This window comes from Prionailurus bengalensis, chromosome C1 (assembly GCF_016509475.1).
Source record: "Prionailurus bengalensis isolate Pbe53 chromosome C1, Fcat_Pben_1.1_paternal_pri, whole genome shotgun sequence".
Lineage (NCBI taxonomy): Eukaryota > Metazoa > Chordata > Mammalia > Carnivora > Felidae > Prionailurus > Prionailurus bengalensis.
In genome coordinates this window covers 12,298,276-12,320,028 of record NC_057345.1, presented here as the reverse complement: position 1 = coordinate 12,320,028, position 21,753 = coordinate 12,298,276, and the positions used below count along the sequence as shown (strand labels likewise).

At 55.9% G+C, this 21,753-nt stretch overlaps 1 protein-coding gene across 1 annotated transcript in view; it reads right to left on the bottom strand.

Annotated features, from left to right (window-relative positions):
• Window positions 1–1,623: 1,623 nt before the first annotated feature.
• Window positions 1,624–21,753, bottom strand: part of PADI3 (peptidyl arginine deiminase 3) — a 31,425-nt gene continuing 11,295 nt past the window's right edge. Inside the window, exons 4-16 of the mRNA XM_043573882.1 lie at window positions 18,956–19,017; window positions 17,872–17,989; window positions 17,117–17,242; window positions 14,871–15,049; window positions 14,549–14,652; window positions 14,318–14,429; window positions 12,438–12,545; window positions 11,369–11,520; window positions 9,652–9,796; window positions 9,450–9,552; window positions 6,954–7,033; window positions 4,794–4,919; window positions 1,624–3,036 (exon numbers count right to left, since the gene is read on the bottom strand). Coding sequence (XP_043429817.1) covers window positions 2,803–3,036; window positions 4,794–4,919; window positions 6,954–7,033; window positions 9,450–9,552; window positions 9,652–9,796; window positions 11,369–11,520; window positions 12,438–12,545; window positions 14,318–14,429; window positions 14,549–14,652; window positions 14,871–15,049; window positions 17,117–17,242; window positions 17,872–17,989; window positions 18,956–19,017 — 1,649 coding nt within the window. The 3' untranslated portion in view covers window positions 1,624–2,802. The remainder of the gene's footprint in view (window positions 3,037–4,793; window positions 4,920–6,953; window positions 7,034–9,449; window positions 9,553–9,651; window positions 9,797–11,368; window positions 11,521–12,437; window positions 12,546–14,317; window positions 14,430–14,548; window positions 14,653–14,870; window positions 15,050–17,116; window positions 17,243–17,871; window positions 17,990–18,955; window positions 19,018–21,753) is intronic.

Here is a 21,753-nt window from a genome sequence, read left to right as displayed (position 1 = left end):
TTCCCTCGCTGGCCGATCCGTGACATTCTTCAGCCTCAGCCCAAAATAGCTCCTCTGCTGGGAGGAGTCTGTCACCTTGCAAAAGCAGCCCCCGCCTCGCTTCTCTGCTCCTCATGCTCCGCTGCATGGCACTCGCCATCATTTCTAGTGATCTCTGTCTCTTTACTTGCTGCCTCCCTAGATGTGAACTCCCGAGGTTGGAGATTTTGCCTGGCAAACAGTAGATCCTCCCTGAATAGATTTTGAGTGAAGGGATGAGGGATACAGAAGGGTGCTGGGAAGACTTTTGCTGGGGCATAAATAACTGGCCCAACCTAGCAGCCTTCAGCCTGCCTTAGAGCACCCAACCTCACCTTCCCAGGGTCAAGGCTAACCTCTGTGTCGGAGAAAACATAGCGCGTTCTGGGGGAAATGGCCCGGGGGCCCCATCCTCCTGGGGGTTTCCAGGCCCTGGAAGGGAACACGCAGTGCAGCACAGGCAGCTGTCTGGGGCGGGAGGCGGGGGCTGGTCCTCAGGCTGGATGAAGCAACCCCTGGTGCTCTTAGGAACCACCAGCCTGAACTCAGGGGATCCCGGGTCTCAGCCTAGTGCCCCCAATGGTCCAGGACTGAGCACCAGCCCTGAAGGGAGGGTCCACAGGTAACATCTTTCTCCTGCTGACCCCGTGACTCTCATGGAGCAGCCGAGCTAGATTTCAGAGGGGACATGTGTGGCCCAGCTCACGGAGTCCAGAAAGCCCAGTTGGGGAGGGGGGTGGTGGCTAGCTGGCCGTGGTAGGCATTAGAATCATGCCTCCACCCCCCAAAGATGTCCACATCCAGGACTTTGTCTTGTGTCCAACCTGAGGGCATCCGGCAATGGGGGGGGGGGGGCGGAATGGTGAGAAAAGCCTGCTTGCAAACTCACCCCAGTTCTCCCAATTCTAAGCACTTGCCTTCTAGAAAAGCCGCATTCCCCACCTTTCACAAAACGGGATTTTCTCAGCAGAATCTGTGCCAGCTTCCCTTGGAGGTGGGCTTATTCTGATAAAAATCTGGCCACACAGGGGCACTGGAAGTCTGTTCAAGAGATTCTAAGTAAATCGTGGCGAGGAGGGGGCTTGGAGGGGGAGGCTGAGCACCTTCTCTAACCACCCAGAAGCAACCCAGCCCTGGGGCCAGCCTGGGTGTGTTTCTGTTCTGCACCTTGCGGGGGTGGGGGGCGGTTGGAAGGGTGCTGAGCAGAGGGAGTGATTTCCTGGGGCTCCAGAACAAGGCCACCTGGCCTTTTGTGGGGCAGGAAGGACGCTGGTAAGGGCACACACCTCAGCTTCCCCCATTGCCACACTCACAACGCAACCTTCCGGCCACAGCCCAGACCCTTGCCCTGCTGCACTCGCTTGGCCCCGGCAGCCTAGCACTTGACCCCTGGGCTTGCATGTATGTGGCTGGATCACTGCCCGTGGCAGCCCTAACTCATCCTGTGGCCAAGACGGAGCAAACTCACCGCCTTACCAAACTTTGGGCCTGGCAGCCCCAAATTCTGCAGGGGCCAGGCAAGCAAATGCTTCGGCTGCAAGCAACTTCTCTGTTCTTACCGACAGGCTCTAATCCCGAAGAAGGACCCAAATTGGACTCAAACCATTCGTGTTGCTGCAGATTTATTAGCCAGTGGTAGAAACCCAGCTGGGCCCATATGGGACACACGTGTAACTGGCACACATCTGGAGAAAACCTCCCACCCCTCGCCCCTCCCCTCGCGCTCAGAGCCGTTCATTCCCAGAGTGTCCCGCTGTGAGCTATGTTGGTGGATCTGCCCCTTTGGGCTCCCTCTCCTGAGGCACAGCAGGACATGGAAACGTTGACCAGAGGGCAACAGAAAGCCTAGGACCTATTCTACCAGGGGTCTCCCCTCCTGCAGAACAAGGTGCAAGGCCAAGGAAGCAGCCTATGCACCGTGGAGGACATCTCACCCTTGCGCGTGCAGGCTTCCCAATCTCTGGGAATTCCCAACATACTTTCTCTTTTAAAATTTATTTCTAAGTAATCTTTACACCCTATGTGGGGCTCAAACCCACAACCCCGGCATACTCCACCGACTGAGCCAGCCAAGTGCCCCCAACTCCAAGAAATTCCAGGAGGTCTTTGGACAAAGCCAGATTTCTGGATTCAGATGATGGGGCAATGATAAGGCTAAGGGCCAACATTCATCCCTTCGAGACACATCTGGAAAGGACCAACTATGTGAAAGCTCATGCCGGGCACTGCGTGGGGTGTAGAGTTCAACATCTGGTCAGAAGCTTGGCAGGTAGACGGATGATCCCACCTTGATCCAAATGGGCCCCACCTCCTTCCCTCTGGGGGAAGCTATGGGTAGACTCTCTCCTGCGTGGAGGGATCTAACGTTAGGGCTGCTCCCCTGCAGGATGAGAGGCAATCACACCAAAGCAGAAGTGTGGGTCCTTCCTCCATTAGGACACGCAGGCCAAGATGGCAGATGAGATGCATGGATGTTTCTAGACCCCAAAGTGCATGAGATCTCAAACAGAGGATTTGGGGGTGAGAAGGGGTAAGTTTGGAGGAGTCCCCATGGGTCTTGTCCACATGAGAGGCTTTCAAGAGATGAGAACTTTCTTCTTGAGAGGCCAACAAGAATCAAGCCTGAAAACCAAATGGGTTGCAACACTACTAGGGAAAAGGCTTCCGAGAGAGACAGTCACGCTCGGCGTGCTATCTGGAACCTTGGGGTCTCTTGACGCTTATTGTTCAGGGCCCCCCGATGTCCCACCCCAGGGGGAGACGACAGTGGGGCGGGGGATGGGCTCAGGGCACCATGTTCCACCACTTGAAGGAGAAGGGCTGCCGGCGCACGTTGGTGCCGCAGTGCACCTCCCCGTGCAGCATGTGGTACGGGGTGAAGTCGTCGATGAAGGTGCAGTGGAGGCCCAACGGCTCCAGCAGGGACCGCACCTTCTCCTCCAGGCAGCATTGGCCGTCGATGATGGGCCCGAAGGGCTTGGGGATGCCCAGGTGCTTCCCCAGCACCAACATGTTCACCTGCAAAGAATAGGGGTCCCGGGTCAGGGGCGACACTTCCTCATCAGCTCCACGTCAACACCTGCACCATACCTGGCCGGACCTGCGTCTGTCTTCCAGGCAACCCTGAAAACAGCTCCTCACTCTTGCACGCAGGGGAGAGGCACCGCGGCGGGGGAGAACTCTGGCCAGCTGTGCATTGCCAAGGGAGCAACCGCTGAGCTCCCAGGGACAGCTTATTTCCCCAGCGACCGCCCTCCTCACTGGTGGATCGTGGCCGCGGCCATGTTTGTGCCGCAGAAGCCCAGCTTCCTACGTTGGAGCTGATTGGACCAGGGCAGACATCTGACCCACGCTGGACCAATCAGATTCTCTCTCTCTCTCTCTCTCTCTCTCTCTCTCTCTCTTTCTGGTGTTTGAAGATGACCCGAGTGGCCGGCCTGGTAGATCTCTGCCTACCTCTGTATCCGTGTGCATGTTTATATTCCTCCCCAGGAACAGAGAAGCAAAGGAAGCCAAGCTGGGGCAAGGGAAGGGGGAGGGAGCGGATGATGGAGAAGCAGAGATGAGAGATGGTCCCAGGCCCTCCTGAAGCCGCCACTGCAGCCATCCCTGCCCTCAGCTTTCATGGCATCCTTGCATTAGACCTCCTGCTCTGGCCGAAGCCGGCTCCCGTGGCCCCGTGTCTTGCAAGCACCAGAGGCACTTGCATAATTGCAAGCCTGCCTTAAACATGAGAGGAGGGGAAACTGAGTTTTGCAAATGGGGAAATCGAGGAGGGAGAAAGGTCAGCCAGAAAGGGGAAGGGAGATGGGGGAGATGTAGCAAGGGTGGTGTGGACAGGCCCCCTGTGAGGCCCTGATGATGGGAGAGCTGAGTTCCTCTGTGGGGGGATGGAGGTGGATGGGGGCTGGAGGAGGGGAGTGACAGGAGGGGAGGGGAGGGGAGGGGAGGGGAGGGGAGGGGAGGGGAGCTGGGTCATCTACAGCCACGCTACTCAAAGTGTGGTCCCCGGAGAGCAGCCTGAGCGCCACCTGGGTGCTGGTTAGAGGAGCAGCAGTGTCTCAGGCCCTGCCTCGGACCTGCTCAATCAGAACACATGGGGTGGGGCCCCAGCAGTCTACCTAGTCCAGAGGCAAAGCCCTCAGGACTCAACGGAAGACCACTGCTCCCACGAAGCCTTCTTGGATTGCCAGTCCTACCTCTCAGGCTGGAAGTGCTTTGTCCCACCTCTCAACTGCCACTTGGTTTTATTATACAAAAGACATCATTGGGATATGCCCTAAGAGAGGTGGAGAGAGTTTCTCTCTCACTAGATCAGACTCCCTCCTTGAAAGCAGCAAGCAGCCTTAATCATTTCTGTGTCTCTAACAGTGTACCCTAAATATATGGGGGACGGGGGTACAGCTGCGGGCTCAGAGAGAGAACACAAGGGACATCTGAGCTTTCAGCTGACCTGCACTGTGGGGCACACACGACCTCATGCGATCATTGGTTCACTCCACAAATATCATGTAGGTCCCTGGGGGAAGTGAAGGGCCCTTCCCTGATGGCCCCTGAACAAAGGGCTTCGCCAATGAACATCCCATAGTGGCCAGGACAGTCAGCCAACTAGAGCCCTTCTGGGGCCCATCGTGGGACCCCTGATTCTCTCTGCCACCCCCATCAGTCACCGTAATCCCAAACACGGCAGCAACCAAATGTCTTGCCCCTCTGGGGAGCAGAAGCGTGGAGCCTAATCTGATGAAGCAGATTTAAGTCATGAACAGGGGCCTCACCAAGTCAGGGAAGAAGGCCACTGCCTTTCTCCTCTCAATCTTGAAGAGCTGAGGGATGTCGATGATGTCCTGCTCGGTCAGGCCCAGCTCCCGCTTGAGTACCTCCCGGTTCCAGTCGATGCAGCTCTAAGGGGGGTGGGTAGAGTTGGAGAGACCTTGCCAGCGTGCGTCGGGGGGAACCCAAGAGGTCATGTCTGGTTAAGGAGACAGGCTTCCCAGTTGCCCGTAGACCAGCTCTCCACACAAAACGTACCTGTCCTTGGGTCCCACCCCTCACAGGCCCGGCCGACTCACTGGGTCAGCTCCAGAGTTTTCCAGAGCGTTCCATCTTTGGCCCTCTTCCCTTCTCTAGATTTTTCACGCTTTAGGGGCTCTCCTTCAACCTCATGCTTGAAAATACCACCTAGACACAGACAACTCCCAAATGTCTGTGTCCCAGCCACTCTCTAGAGCTCTCTAGAGTTCTCTTTCCGGAACTCAGATTTACACATACAACCACCACTTGGCATCTTTGCCTGGATGTCTAATTGGCACATCAGATAGAACGCATCCAAAGACAAACTCTTCATTTCCACTCCCCTCTCCAGGCACCGCCCCCCCCCGGGGGGGTCCTTCCTTGCTGTCGTGCCAGTGACTCCTTTCCCCTCCGGTCACACCCATCTTCAACAGGTGCCGCGGGCTCCACCTCTAGAATCTGTCCCCAGTGTGACCTCTTCACATCCCCTCCACCGCATCCACCTGGTGACAGCCACCCCAACCGCTGCCTGGTTGACAACAGTGGCTTCCTAATTGGTCTCCTTGCTGCATCTGCTTTGGGGCCGCGTGGCAACTATCATAATGACCTCCAGCTGCATTAGTAGACTTGACCAAGGGCCTTGCTGCCCCTCTGAAACCCTTCCTTTGTTCCCGCCCGAGGCCACACCTCCCTCAGTTGCTAACAGCCAATGGCAAGTACAACAAGGACACTAAGGCAAACCTATTTCTGGGAGACAGGGGACTCCTCTGCTGGCCAACAGCGGCTTGGGGAAACCTCCACGGCTTTGCTAAACTTGTCTGAGACTGCATGGCAGGGATGCCCCCCTCAGCCTTCCTCCCCTCCGCACCCCCCCCCCTACTCAGGGTCTGCTTTCCCAGGTCCCTCCAGCTCCCTTCCTCTTTCTCGGGGACAGGCACTGTCCCTAATAGGATCTCTGCATGTTGAACCCCGTCTTGGCATTTGCTTCTTAGAAGAGAGTGTGTTGGTATTCTGTTTGTCCTTCCGGAACCCCTACGTACCCTTCTCCCCTGCTCTGTGCCTTGGGAGGCTGGTCCTTGGCAATCAAGGGCTCCCATGCCCTCTGGCTTCTGGTCGGATTCAGCCAATGGGGCACTGACAGGAGGTGGGGGTGATAGAGTGCAGTTGGGATATTTGCTCCTGCACCGACCTCACTGCCAGGTCACTGCAGGCTGGCCAGGACGGTCACAGCTCCTGTCTCACAGCCCTCTTTTCATGGTGACCCATCACAGTTCCAGTAACATGATACCCCCCCCCCCCAACTAATTCCTTCAGGTCTAGTTGTCACCACAGCCCCCCCCCCTTAGCCTGGGGACACTGTACAGTCCCCTAATGACTTCCTCCAATCCTGCCTGTGCCTTTGTAAATATTCCCTTGGTAAAGCTGTTCCACCGTTATCCAGCTTGAAGCATTTCCTGCCGGGATCTGATGTCACCCCACCCACCCCTGCTATGAAATATTGCTATATTGTCAACACAGCAGCAGAGAGATCCTTTCAAAGCATAAATCAGATCGGGTCCCTCCTCTGCCCAAATCCCCTGGCGGCCTCATATCTCTGAGCCATAGCCAAAGTCCTTGTGGTCCCCTCCATCACTTGATGACCCAGCCTCCCCTCACTCCACAACCCCCCGGCTTGTCCCCAGACAGTCCATGCCCCTGCATTCTACCTCAAGGCCATCGTGTGGGCTGTTCCCTCTGCCTGAATGCACATCCTTCCCACATGCACACAGCTTACCCTTCATTTCTCCAGGGGCAGAGGAGGGATTGGAGCCCCTCTGTCTGGGCCAGTTCCAGCCTGGGCTTTCACAGACCCCGAGCCTCAGACTCCGTCCCTGTTGCTGTCCCCAGCCACGCCCACCTTCCGCTCACAGCCCTTGGCCCTGTACCTGCACAAACTTGTTGTAGCTGATGAGGTTTGCATTGGAGAGGACCTGGTTGATGGAGACGGTGCTGATCTGCTTGTCACCTGTGAGGGAGAGACCGACACTTGACGAGGGGCAGGAACAGTGCCAGCGGTGAGGGTCACCTGCTCTGGGAGGCAGCCGGGCAGAGGCCAAGTTCACAGCTACTGGTCTTGTGAGACCAGCTCTCTGGTCTTTCTGGACACTGGGTAGGCACCACCCAGCAGAGCTCAGCCTGGCCACTGTGCAAGCCTGGGCGTGGGAGGGGTGGGAGGGACAGGTGACCACAGCACCGTGCACTTTAGACCTTTCTTTGAGTGCATGGGAAGTGGTGATGACTTTTACTGGAAATGCCCACCTGTTCCAGGGCACTGGGTGGCGACTCCTTTCGCCGAGGGGTGGTAGTGGGGCTGGTCACCCACCTGCCCATCAGTGCCAGCCCCGATGGACACCACTGGACCCTGTCCCTGCCCTCCACAAGGCAACCGCCTGGCAAAGGGGCTTCCCGGAGGCCCAGCTTGGGGTCAGCCCGCTGGGGTCCGGTCCCAGCTCCGTTGCGTTCTTGCTGAGCCCCCTGGGCCAGTGACTTCCCCGGCTTCCCCATGTTCTTGGGTATGGAGCGGGAGGGGACAGTAATCTGTGAGGTCAGCACGGGAAAGGGCATGGAGCGTGGCCTGGGGCGTGGCACACGGCGGGGGGTGACTGACGAGCTGTGCTGGGCCTCCACGGCCACTGCTCCACAGGATGGGGCAGCACGGTGGCTGCGGGTGGCCTGACGACTGTGAACGGCCACCGTCTCCTTCCTAGCTGGGCGGCTGGAGTAACCGCTCGGCCTGTTCCTGGGTCTCGTTCACGGTCAGTGTGGTCCTTCCAGGAAAGATAAACATGATCTTGCCTCCACCTGGTACATAACACCTGGATTTGAGGCTTTTTAAGGTTTGGGCTCAGAGGCATTAACCATGGTCCCTATGGGAACAACGGGGCGGGGAAGACTATTCCTTTCGTCTTACAGCTGGGGCTCCAGGGTGGTGGCGGGAAGGGGATGAGGATCTTAAAGTGCAAACAAAGGGACTGGAAAGTTCTACCTGAGTGCTTCTGAGTTCTGCAGAAGCTTTTCTCTTGGAGGTAGGTTTGGCCCAGGATATCATTTACCACCTACGAGGCCAAGAAAATCTATGATCCACCCCTGCCCCCCAGCCAAAGGTTTTTGCCCCGAGACCCCCAGGGACCCTGTCAGAGAGGAAGGTCCCTCTAGGAGCCACGCGGTCTTGGTGGGGAAAGGAATTTGAGCCAACAAGCTTGCCCATCCACTGTGGCCCACGCCAGCAAGCTCTCCCAGAGCTCCTTCTAAGCAAAATGAAAATGCAGGGCCCTTTGCTCAAAGAGCAGAGGAAAAAAAGCATCACCAAAAGTACTAAAAATATAACTTTGGCTTTCCTCCGCGGTCTCCCTCCTGCCCTAGCAGGTGGTGTGTTTTTTTTTTTTTTAATTTTTTATCTTTATTTACTTTTGAGAGAGAGACAGAATATGAGCAGGGGAGGAGCAGAGAGGGAGACACAGAATCCGAAGCGGGCTCCAGGCTCCGAGCTGTCAGCACAGAGCCCGACGCGGGGCTCGAACTCACGAACCGCGAGATCGTGACCCGAGCCGAAGTCGGACGCTCCACCGACGGAGCCACCCAGGCGCCCCGCGTGTTGGTTTTTTACTTGCTATCGGATGTGGCGCTCCCTCAGCTATGGGATGCCTGCGTGGTGGGCACGGACCCTCGCGGCAGCACTGGGACCCCCACCTGGAACTTCACACGTGCTGCCACACATCCCAGCCCGTGAGCCACAGACAGGGCCAGACAGCTTCCCTTCCCACAGGCCCACCATCCCGAGCCATGGCCAACAGGTGCTCTCCAAGGGCCAGGGCAGCCTCTGCCCGGTGGACAGGAGGCTCACCCTTCCAAGCTGCCCACCACTTCCCCTGTGGCACTGCTAGTCCAGGACAGGGACAGTTAATGCCAGCACCCCCCTCCCAGATGCCAAGGGGCGTGTGCATCCAGGCCTGCCCACTCCCGGCCTCCTGCTGCAGCCATCAGTGGGCAGGGGCAGGGAGGGGGAGGCCCGGTAGGCTGGGGCTCCGGGGAGCGAGGGGGGTACAGAGGGATCTCATCCCTGGGAGGCAGCAGGAGGATTCACACACAAGGCACAGATTATTAAGAATTTCAAGAGAGTGAGAGCAGAGCATTAAACCTTCTGCGGGGAGGGCCCTGTCCGGTGACACTGGTGACGCACCCACGAAGCTGGCCACATCTCCGCCCCAGCCCCAGGCAGTGGGGGCTGGGGGGGCAAGGCGCGCGGTGGCAGTAAGGCTCTTGAGTTTTAGGGGACGGCCCTGCTCTAGAATTTTCCATCCCTATCTCAAGCCCGATGACGTGTCCTGCTTTAGGTGAGGGGGCAGGAAGGCTGGGCTGAGGGACACGGCCCTGGTGCTTACCGACAACCCCTTTGAACAGGAGGGCCCTGCCGTGGCCCCACTTCTGTTTTTCCTGGAAGAGCTTGAAGCAGGCGCCAGGACTGGCCAGGAGCATCCGGAAGCCCTGCGTGGAGAGGGCAGACCCGCCTGAGCTCCCCTGGCCTCCTGGAGCTCATCCTTTGACTCAGACCCCCGGGGACAGGCCGGCAACCCCGCTCCTTACCTTCCCGTCGGGGGCAGGGACAAAGCTCAGAAACTCATCCACGTGGCCCACGGCCAACCAGTCCACAAAGAGCTCCACTGGGGGCTGCACCCTCTGCGCGTGGAGGAAGTCCCGCACCACCTGCGTGACCCGGCGGCCACTGGACCTGCGGCCCGAGGGGTTAAAAAGAGTTGTTTCACTTTAAAAAGTCTATGCAGAAATGGAATGAAAGAGTTCAAGGTTTCTGCAATATCTGAGCTTTTAAAATTGTATTTATTTTGAGAGAGAGAGAGAGAGAGAGAGAGAGAGAGAGAGTGTGTGTGTGTGTGCAGGGGAGGGGCGGAGAGAGAGAGAGAGTCCCAAGCAGACCACGCTGCCGACACAGAGCCCGACGCGGGGGCTCGAACTGATGAACCGTATGATCATGACCTGAGCCGGAGCCAAGAGCCGGACGTTTAGCCAACTGAGCCACCCAGGTGGCCCGCAAGGTCTGATTGTTGTTTGAAACAAAAAGACACGTGCCGTTTTGTAAGCGGGAGAGACAACAAGCACGTACTCTTTCAATTCTGCTCGGGGTGAGCTCTTGTGCAGGGGCGGGACAGCTCGGTCCCAGTCACCCGGCGGGTGACCCACCAGGTCTTGCCATCCAGGCACATGCTCCGAGCCGCCCTCAGACCCACGCTCACGTTCTCCAAGGGCCTGATACTCAACCCTACCCCGCGCCCCGTGGCCAGGCGGCTCTTCTTTGAGTTTAACCTGGGTCTCTCTTGCTGGGGCCTCACCTTCCTGCACATCAGTGGGAAGAGAGGTGGACAAGGTCACCCCAAGAGGCCCCGCAGCCCCGGCCTCTTATGCTCGCAAACGTAAGCCCCGTTCTTCGTTTGCCCTTCTGCAGAGGTAGCTACTGGCATGGCCCAAACTTCCTCTTTCCGTGGGATCCCGTGCTGAGGACAGTTAGTCCCCTCCAAAGCCTCTTGCTTCGCCTGTTATTTGACCTCAAGTCTGTCCTAACTGCCTTGTTGAATTTGGTTGGCCCGATGTCTTGGTCAATGCCGCAGCCAATAACCATTACCACATCATTCCTCTTCTTTCGCATCCGTATCTCTGTCACATGTGGAACAACAAATAATCTGTTATTCTGTGTGTGTGTGTGTGTGTGTGTGTGTGTGTGTGTGGTATGACATCTCCTTTTCTTTTCTTTTCTTGCTTTTTTTTTTTTTTTGGACATCTCATTTTCCATGTCCTATTCCTTCCTTCTCCTGTTCTCAGGAAAATACCTGATAGTAGTCATTTACATCATAGTATGAACAAGCTCTTGAAACAGAATTTCCCCAGGACTGTTGAGACTTGAGGCTTCTTCTTCCATAACTATTAATTAATAGATTGTATTAGCAGTATCGTTTATTTTCGGAATCAGAAGACCTAAGTTACATCCTAACTGTGCATTCTGTGTGGCCTGTACCAGGTCATTCACCCTCTCTGGGCTCACTTATGAAATGAAAAAGCTGGACTGAATGGTCTCTTCGGTCTATGCCAGTTTGGCCTTTTCAAACTCCCCTGGGGGAAGTACAGTGTCTGGTGAACAGCCCGCTGTACCACCATCCCCACATCTAGAACTAGAATTTTATCTTTCCATTCCGGTTCTCTCCCAGGAACAAAATGGTCCCTCACCACCCCAGCCACCGTCGCCGCCCTCTACCCCCCACCCCAGGAACACCTCTCCCTGCTCCTCTCTCACCCAGGCAGGTTGCCCCCGATGAGGATCCGCCCCAGGGGGTACTCTTTCCCATTGGCCACCACTGGGGGGCTGACCTCCAGGTTCCCGAAGGAGTCCAGGCCACTCACAGAGCTGTCTTGTGGTTCCCGCGTCACATAGCCGAAATCTGGACCCTGGCGAGGGGAACGGAGTCAGGCTAGCGGGGGGGGGGGGGGGGGGGTCACCAGAAAGAGCTTGAACCACCTTGCTGGGCTCTGAGCTCCTTGAGGATGGGGCAGGAAGTGGCTGCCCATTCTTCAGATGGAAATACTGAGTCTAAGACTCAGTCTGACCTATTCAATATATTTTTTTAATGTTTTTATTTATTTTTGAGAGCTAGAGAGACAGAGCATGAGCTGGGGAGGGACAGAGGGAGAGGGAGACACAGAATCGGAAGCAGGCTCCAGGCTCTGAGCTGTCAGCACGGAGCCCGACATGGGGCTCGAACTCACGAACTGCGAGATCATGACCTGGGCCGAAGTCGGACGCTCAACCGACGGAGCCACCCAGGCGCCCCCTGACCTGTTCAATATTTCACATGTACGCAGGGTCCTATGTTGGGAAACCTGTGAGGCCAGGGCTATAAGATCATTTTTGCTGATGAAGAAACTGAGGCTCGGCGCGGGGAGGTGACTCATGAAAAGTCACATGCATATGAGTAACCGAGCCGGGTTGTTCTGAGTGCAGAGCCTGTGTTCTTAACAGCGGCACTGACCGCCCCCCGCCCCCTTACCTAGGGCCGCCGGATTTAGGAAATAAAAATACGGGATGCCCAGTTACATTTGAATTTCCGATAAACAAATACACTTTTAGTATAACTAGGTCCCGTGCGATGCTTGGTGCGTGCCTATACCAAAAGGTTACTCGTTGCTTATCTGAAATTCAAATGTAACTGGGCATCTCTCGTATTTTTTTCTGGACACTCCTGTCCCTAAAGAACGTGGTTCCCAGTGCAGCCCGCTAGACCCTACGCCCTACACCCCAGTGTGGCTCTCGGGTAATGTCCCTCGGCCCTCAGAGCCGGGCAGCAGCCTGCGGCCTGGACACTCACCAGGATCCTTTTGTAAGGGAAGTCCTGTAGTTCTCCGTTCCTGGGGGAGTCAAAGACCACCGGGAAGGCCTTGTGTGGCGCCTGAACATAGCCCAGTTCCATCTCGTCCTGCGAACAAGAGAGACGCCGTGTGGACAGTCCACGCTCGTTTGGCACTGAGAACCTTGGAGAAGACTGTTCGTGCGGGTCCTTCGTCTCAGGCCGGCCTTGCCCTTCGGGGTGAGGAGGGTAGGGGTGTATGATGCCTGCTGGCTGGAGGAGGGGCTGGAGGCTCAGAGAGGGCACGCTTTTGCTCCGGTCACACAGCAAGACAGGAGGGAATGAATGAGAAGGTGGATGTGACCCTGGGGGTGTCCCTGTGCCAGATCGGGGCAGAGTGGACACAGAGAGGGGCTCAGGGTGGCCCGACTTGCACAAATAAGTCACTGGACATCAGCCAGCACCTCTGGCCTCCACAAGTGGTCGTGAAGGAAGGGCTGGCAGCTGGACAGGGCTGAGGGGACCCAAGGAGGTAGAGATCTGCCTCCTTCTCGATCGCTCAACATTCAACCCAGTTCAATCCTAAGCCCTCTGGTCCTGGAGGCAGAGGTGGCTCAGCACCGATGAACTCTATATCTGATGAGAAGCTCACTGGTACGTGCCTGGCCCTGCTCTAAGCTCCTTATAAATATTAATTCCAGGAATCCTCATCATACACCTGCACAGAGGCACTATTGTTACCCATGTGACAGATGAGGAAAGCGAGGACCAGAGAGGTCTAATTTTTGTCCAAGGGCACACAGCTAGTCAGTGGCACAGCCAGGCTCCAAACCCAGCCCATCTTGCTCCAGACTCCTGCCCTGAGCTTCCACCTCACTGGAGGACCCTCCAGCCACGAAAGCTTCTGAGCTTGGCATTCAGGGTCTCCAGCTTCAGCGCCTCCCTTCATAGGACCTTGGCCCTGGCCAACAAGAGTGCAAGACATTCTTTCTCGTGCCTCCCCTCTCTGGGCCTTTGCACATGCTGGTCCTCGCAGAGGACCAGCATCGCGGAACCCTGACACGGCCCTTACCAGCTCTGTGGCTCTGGGCATTTGCCCCCCGAGGGCTCCTCAGGTGGGTGACAGCAGGGAGGTGTCGAGAAGGTGAAAAGGATACCACGCATGACCCCCCCATAAGCGCTTGATAAACGGCAGCACTCATTGCCCGTCCGGTCCTGTCCAGGTGTCCCTCCTCCGGGAGGTCTTTACCCATCCCCCAGACAGAGGTGATGCCACCATCCCCCAAACCCTCGGGCACTTTGCCGACCCTGCCCTGCCCTCCACCCCACCCCACCCCCGTCTCCGCTGCACCTTCAGCTACAGGAGCGGGGGCTTTGTTGCAATAATTCACCACATCAGGGCTTCTCAGCCGCGGCACAATTGACACTCGAGGCCGGATCATTCTTTCTTGTGTATTCCCTGCAGGATGCTTAGCAGCATCTCTGAGCTCCACCCACTAGAAGCCAGTAGCACCTCCACCCTGGGTGTGACAGCCCCACAGTTGCCCAGATGCTGCCAAATGTCCCTAGGGGGACAGAGCTGCCTCCCGTGGGGAACCACAGGCCCAGGCTGCTGAGGGCAGGGAGTGTGTCCCACACCCCCCGCCATCCCCTTCAGCGCCAGCCCCGTGCCTAGCCCACATCCTGTGGGCGAATGGGAGTTCAATCTAGTGTCAGGGTGTGCCTGGGTCTCCGGAAAGTTCTGGAGAGAAGGAGAGAGCTCTAGGTCTAGCAGGAGAAAAAGGAGCGCCCTGGGGAGGACACTCAGAGCCCCCAGGTCCTTCTAAGAATTCGTAAGTGACCTCCTCCCACCCGCGCTTGGGATGCGCCAGCCTCGCCCTCCAAGACGCTGTCCATGGTACCTGGATCCAGCGGTCATTGCGGTTCTCATTCTGCGGGCAGATGGTCAGCTTGCAGCCAGCCTTCCTGGCCAGCTCCGCCACGGCGTCCACAAAACACGTGTTGTTCCTCACGCTGCAGACAAGCCCAGGGAGAGGGGCTCAGGACACAGCCACGTCTGGAGACCAGAGGGGCCTCCGGGGTCAGAAGGACACCTGCTGCCCCCCCACCCCCCACCCCACACACACACTCACCGGCACACGTAAACCTCCAGGGGCGGCAGGGTGCTGGGCGTCATAATCCAGGGCGCCACACGGAACACCACGGTGTCAGTGAAGATCGGGGACTCGGAGAAATCCTGCAGAGGGGGAGGAGCAGAAGGGGAAGAGCGCCGGCCTTGGAATCCAGAGGCCCGGCTGAGTCAAGGACCACGTGGACCCTGGGCAAGCCGCTGGCACCTCTTAGTCTAGAGAGGCACCGCGGGGTGGTGGAGAGGTCTGGGACCCTTCATGCCAGCGGAGCCCCTCCCCCCCAGGACGGAGCCCTGGTCCCCCCCCCCCCATCGGCCACCCCTACCTCGTTGGAGTCGTCCAGCAGGGTGACGTGGAAGGACACGAGCCCCGTGAAGCTGGCGTCAGGGAAGGAGAGCCCCTCCACGAAGAAGCGCTCCTCGTCACCGTGGAAGTGGGGCACCTCGTACGACACCTTGTTCTGGCCCAGCACGTGCCTGTAGGCCTCGCACGAGTCCTCGGGACCTGGGCGGGGACGGAAGGGATGGCCGTGACTCCCAGGTGGGCCCGCAGAGTACCAGGGGCGCAAGAAGAAGCCGCCGCGCCAACCTCCCCAAAGAGCCTCAAGCCAGACCGCAGCCCCCACCTCTGTCCTCCCACCGGCAAAGGAGCAACAGGGGCTCGATACCCAGTGTGGGCACGGCCCGGGGAGAGGCCGTTCCTCTCTGAGATGGCTGTTCAGACCTTCCGCAGGACGATCTGGCAACATCTCACACAGTCCCGTCTACTCCTAAGCGAGCAACCCCGTGGCCAGGAGTTGATGGAAATCTGTACGTACAAATACACGTACAAGGGGGTCCGCTGGTTCTTTATCCGGTCATTGAACAAATATTTACAGGGCACCTCCTCGGCACCGACAGGGCACGGTTCTAGACTCAGGAGCAAACCGGGAGCAAGGCCCGTGCCCTCGAGGCGCCTGTACTGTTGCAAAATCAGAACACTGCCAACAACGGGATGTGCAGGGCACTGGATGTGTTATGGCACATCCACGCTTTGGAATACCACGCAGCTGTGGGCAAGAACGAGGAGGAGCCGGATAAATACAGAAAGGGGTGTCGGGTATATGATTCCGTGGGAGAAACCGCTGGGAAAGCAGAAGACGCGCACGCCGCGCACAGAGACAAGTGACGAAGAACACAGAGCAAATTGTTAACGATGAACACGTGTTAAGAGTCAGGTTTAGGGGTGAGGATAGGGAACTCTCATTTTTATTTTAAAAAACGTTAACATTTATTTTTGAGAGAGAGAGAGAGAGAGAGAGAGAGCGTGCGAGCGGGCGGGGGAGGGGCAGAGAGAGAGGGAGACACAGAATCCGAAGCAGGATCCAGGCTCCGAGCTGTCCACACAGAGCCCGCCTCGGGGCTTGAACTCAGAAACCGTGAGATCATAACCTGAGCCGAAGTCGGACGGGAGCTCAACCTACTGAGTCACCAGGCGCCCCAGGGAACTCTCATTTTTTTAGCCACATATACTTCTATAGTGTTTGATCTTGTTAACAATGAGCATTTTATTACTTGCATGCGTGTGTATCTTTAAAAGATATTTTAGGGGCGCCTGGGTGGCGCAGTCGGTTAAGCGTCTGACTTCAGCCAGGTCACGATCTCGCGGTCCATGAGTTCGAGCCCTGCGTCAGGCTCTGGGCTGATGGCTCAGAGCCTGAAGCCCGTTTCAGATTCTGTCTCTGTCTCTGTCTCTGTCTCTGTCTCTCTCTCTCTCTCAAATAAACAAATAAGGATGCTTGGGCAGCTCAGTCCGTTAACTTCGGCTCAGGTCACGATCTCACGGTTCATGGGTTCGAGCCCCGCCTCAGGCTCCATGCTGACAGGTCAGAGCCTGAAGCCTGCTTTGGATTCTGCGTCTCCCTCTCTCTCCGCCCCTCCCCTGCTCCCTCGTTCTCTCTCTCTCTCTCTCTCTCTCTCTCAAAAATAAAACAAACATTGGGGCACCTGGGTGGCTCAGTCGGTTAAGCATCCGACTTCAGCTCAGGTCATGATCTCACAGTTCGTGGGTTCGAGCCCTGCACCGGCCTCTGTGCTAACAACTCGGAGCCTGGAGCCTGCTTCTGATTCTGTGTCTCCCTCTCTCTCTGCCCCTCCCCATTCACGTTCTGTCTCCCTCTATCTCTCAAAAAATGAATAAACATGAAAAATAATAAAATAAAAACACTTGAGCAAACAGGATCAACGGAGTGAGAGAGGCAAGACAGCGGTAATTGTCGAATCTGAGTGGTTGGCCTGTGAAGGTCCATTACTATTCTCTCTACTTTTGTGTATGTTTGAAAGTTTGGGTAATAAAAATTTCTGAACATGCTTGAAATACATTTTTTAAATTGATCCATCCAATCAAATGGCCTTGGGCCACAGCTGCCCGGGGACCCCAGCGGACCTGCTTTGAAGTTCCCACACCTGACTGCTTCCTCTGACCCCCAAGGCAGGCTGGAAGCCAGAGCAGGGGCTGCCCTCCGGCCCAAGGTGGGGAAACTGAGGCCCCCGTCCCCAGCAGTGGGGGTGTGGGGGATGGGCATGAACTCACCGCAGGTGTGGAAGACCCGGGCCCACTTGGCATCATAGCTGGAGGTGTGGAGGATAAGTCTGTGGTCGTTGAAGAGGGCGGCGGGGCCTTGGGTCCGCAGGACCATGACTGACATGTCTTCCAGGTCTGTGGAGCCAGACAGGGGCGGCAGCTCAGGGGGCCTGTGACACTCTGTCTTCTCCTCCTGCCCACCGCGCCCCCTAAGGGCAGAGGGTGCCAGGACCCGGGTGTCCGAGCCCCAGCTCCGCCCACCCTGCGAAAACACTGGAAACCATGAAGACGCCTCCATTTCCTCACCTGCCCAGAACTCTAGAAAATGCAGAGGGGCCAGCCCAGTGCCTGGCACGTGACAGGTGAGAAGGTGTGGGGTGGGCAGGCCACCTGGCCGGGTGCAGGGGAGGGTTCTGGTCTCAGTGCCCCAGCCCGTCACTCCCTGCTGGCACAGACAGGCCCCTCCCTCCCTGAGTCTCAGAGCTCCCCTCTCTGAAAGGAGGGACAGATGCGTCCACTTTCAGAGAGGCTGTGTGCACCCATGTGTAAGGCGCCTGGCCCGCACCCCAGACAATCGCCGAGGCCTTCCTCACGGGGCTGTGGCACGCGGAGTGGGACAGACTTGGAACTCGGGATGTCCTAAAATGCAGGCCAGGGATAGACGCCCGGTGGGGAGGCCGGCCTTGGGGTCGGGAAGCTTCGGACTTGCCACAGGCGGGAATCCCGGTGGGGAGGCGGAGCGGTGACCCTGGGCTCCCCCTCACCTTGCAGGCAGTGCACGTGCTGGTCACAGTTGTCCTGGTCGTAACAGTTCGCATCGTCCTTGTCACAGTTCACCAGCAAGATGGCTCCATAGCCACTGGGCCCCCAGACCCACTGCCGCTGTCCATAGCAAAGCATAGCTGGTGATGGGGCTCAGACCAGACCTGAGCCCCCGCCCCGCAACTCCTAACCCCACCTCTTCCTCTTCACCCTCCCTGTGAGGGTAGGTCCACTCTCACTGAAGCGCTTCCTGCACCTGATGTGGCAATGCCTCCCTATTGCCCACACCCCCAAGTCCAAACCACGCAGTGGTCTTTCATGGCCAACTGTGATGTGTCCCCAGCCAACGTCCCCTTCCTCAACAGGCAACCTCCTGATGACAGATCCATTCCTGGCTCCAGGCCTTGGCTCCTTCTATTCCCTCCACCCGGAATGCCCTCCCTCTTGCATTGCTTTAGAGCCTAGCTCACATGGGCTTCCTTGCTGATACGGCCCACCTGGACCTCCTGCTTTGACCTCCCAAGGCATTGAGTGCCACCACAGTCCAGCCCCAAGTCCTTGAACAGTTTCATTCTTGTCAGAGTTCCCTTCTCACCTAGATCAGAAGGCTGGCACGCCATGGCCCGTGGGTCCCAGCTGGCCCACTGCCTGTTTTTGTAAATAAAGCTTTATTGGAACAGTCACATCCGTTTGTTCGATGTTAACTATAGCTCTTTGACACTACAATGACAGAATCGAATAGTTGCAACAGAGACCCTTTGCAATGCCTAAAATATTTAGTATCTCATGTTGCAGAAAAAGTTTGCTGACCCCTGACCTGGATTGAAATTCCCAAAGGACTTTTTGCCACAAAGCGAGGCCCAGCCCAGGCCTGGGCATCTATATAACTTGATAATTCTCGGTAACGTTTTTGTTCTCCTGGTAAAAGAAAATCCCCAGTCATGCCTGGCTCCCATTTGGCTCCCGTGACCTCGGCAGCAGCAGGGAGGCAAGGGGGATACCTGTCATGACCTCGCCCCTCTTAACCCAACCTAGGTCAACTCCAAACTCCAGGCCCCTTTCTGGGCCCAGATCGAGATGCCCTACCTTGTCCACGAAGCTCCTGTTCTGTCTGCCCTCACAGTTCAGGTCACAATCCAGAGCGATGTCTGCAAGGGGAGGGCGGAGATTAAGTTACTAGGGGGTGCCCAGGAGTCCAGCACAGGTCTGTGGCCTCTGTTTCTCAGCCTCAATCTCAGGACCCATCTGGAACTGGGCAAAGAAAGTCATTTCTTTTTTTTTTTTTTATTTTTTTTTCAACGTTTATTTATTTTTTGGGACAGAGAGAGACAGAGCATGAACGGGGGAGGGGCAGAGAGAGAGGGAGACACAGAATGGGAAACAGGCTCCAGGCTCCGAGCCATCAGCCCAGAGCCCGACGCGGGGCTCGAACTCACGCGAGATCACTCGAGATCTCGCGAGATCGTGAACTCCCGGACCGCGAGATCGTGACCTGGCTGAAGTCGGACGCTTAACCGACTGCGCCACCCAGGCGCCCCAAAGAAAGTCATTTCTAAGAAGACACTGTCCAGAGGTAGAAGCATCTGAATGAAGCCCCTTTCCTTGAGCTGGGCAACGAGGCCTTGGGGAAGAAGGAGAGTAAGAGGAAAGGGCCAGGTCAAAGGGTGCCCCCCTCCGGGAAGCCTTCCCCGACTCCTCCCTCTTCTGCATCCATACAGCCCTCACTGTCTGGGGCCCACCCTATACTGAGCCCAGGTTCTCCTGGACATTCTTGGTCTCTATGAAGCTGGGGATGGGGCAGTGAGCCTGGTCGTTGGTGTTAGACGATGAAGATGTGAATCCGGGCTCTGGCACCTACTGGCTCTGTGGCCTCTCTGAACCTCAGCTTTATCCTCTACTCCCCAGTCCCAGCCCCCATCCCACATTCTCAATGTTTCTCCCTAGAAAGCAGGGAGATCTTACAGCACAAATGGAGCATTCGAAGGAGAGAAAGAGAGAGAAGGAAAACTCGAAACGATTTTTAAATATGCAAAAAGATACCCACTCACCATGCAACAGGTGGGTGAATCTCATAAACATAGTGGAGGCGAAAGAAGCCCAACCCCAAAGAATATGTCCAATATGGTTCCATCCACGGAAAACTCAAAGACGCAAAAATAGACTATATTCCTTATATATGCATATCCAAGTGAGAAAACCATAAAGAAAAACATGGAAATACTTATCACAAGATAGTGGTTAGCTTCAGGGGAAGGAGGGAGTTACAATCAGATTTGGGGACTTTGGGGTGCCGGTCATGTTCTAGTTCTTGACCAGGGTGATGGTTGTTCAAGTGTTTCCTCTGTAATTATTCACCAGCTACACGCGTGCACATGCATCCACCCCCCCCCACACACACACACAGAGGTTTATGCACTTTTGTGTGTGTATATTTTCCAGGGGATAAGGGTGTGGGTTTGGGGAGGGATAGGCAGGGAGATACCCAACCTCAGTCCTAACTAAAGGAAGGCAAACTAAAGCCAAACAGGGTAACTAACTTCTCAGCCCGGGCAAAATGGAAAAGGCTGACAATGCAGTGTTGGCGAAGGCAATCTCACATGCTGTTGGCAGCTGTGTGAGGTGAGATGGTCTGTTTGGAGAGCAGCTTGGCGGCCTCTACCAAAATTCACAAGCCCTAGTCCCAGCGTAAACCCCCCAAATTTACAAGGCACATTCTGCTTCTAACAGCACCTCCTGCAGACAGAGCATTTTCAACTTTCTTGCAAAGTGCTCTGCAGGGACTTGGACCCACGCCAACTCCCACCCACCGTCAAGGAGCTCCCTGGTTCCATATCCTTGGCAACACTGAGTTAAGCATCTTTCCATCTGGGTTCTGATCACTGAGGCTTTCTCTTCTGCGAATTGCTTGTTCATATTTTTTTGCCTGTTTCCATTAGGTTGTCTTTCTTTTTCTTAGGGATTGGAGTTCTCCGTAATCTATATGCACCGAATCAGCCATATGCTTTGCAAACTTCTTCTCTTGGTCCAGAGTTTGATTTCTTTTTCTTTTTTTCTTTTTTTTTTTTTTTAAGTAAGTTTAAGCCCAATGTGGGGCTTGAACTCATGACCCCAAGACCAAGAGTCTCATTCTCTACGGACTGAGCCAGCCAGGCGCCACCATATTTTGACTTTTTACTTGTCCTCTGTTATATACAAGTTTTCAATTTTAATAGAGTCTAATGTATCAATCTTCTCCCTTATGGTCTGTGCCTTTGTTTTGTCTTGTTAAAAAACACCTTGCCTACCCTGAGGTGGGAAAGATACTCTCTTCTAAAAGCTTTACAATTTTGATTTTCATTTTAGGATTTTCATTCCATCTGAAATTTATTTTTGAGTATGGTGTGAAGTAGGGCTTCATGTCCATTTTATTCACATGTGATCACCATCTGAACACGGCTCTGTGTCCAAGTGCTCCTCTGTCCCACTGGTTTGCATTTAACCCTGCATAAATTTCATACCACCTCAAGTACTATGGCTTGAACAAAGTCCTGATATCTGGTACCATGAATACCTCCACCTTGTTCTTTCTCAAAAACGTCTTGGCCACTCTTGCCCTTTGCTCGTTCCTATGCCTTTTAGGATCAGCTCTATGAAGATCTATAAAAAAGTCATGTTGGAATTTGGGGCCACCTGGTTGGCTCAGTTGGTTAAGCGTCCAACTTTGGCTCAGGTCATGATCTCGGGGTTCGTGGGTTTGAGCCCCGCGTCGGGCTCTGTGCTGACAGCTCAGAGCCTGGAGCCTGCTTCCGATTCTGTGTCTCCCCCTCTCTCTGCCCTTTCCCTGCTCATTCTCTCTCTCTCTTTCTCTCTCTCTCTCAGAAATAAACATTAAAAAAAAAGTCATG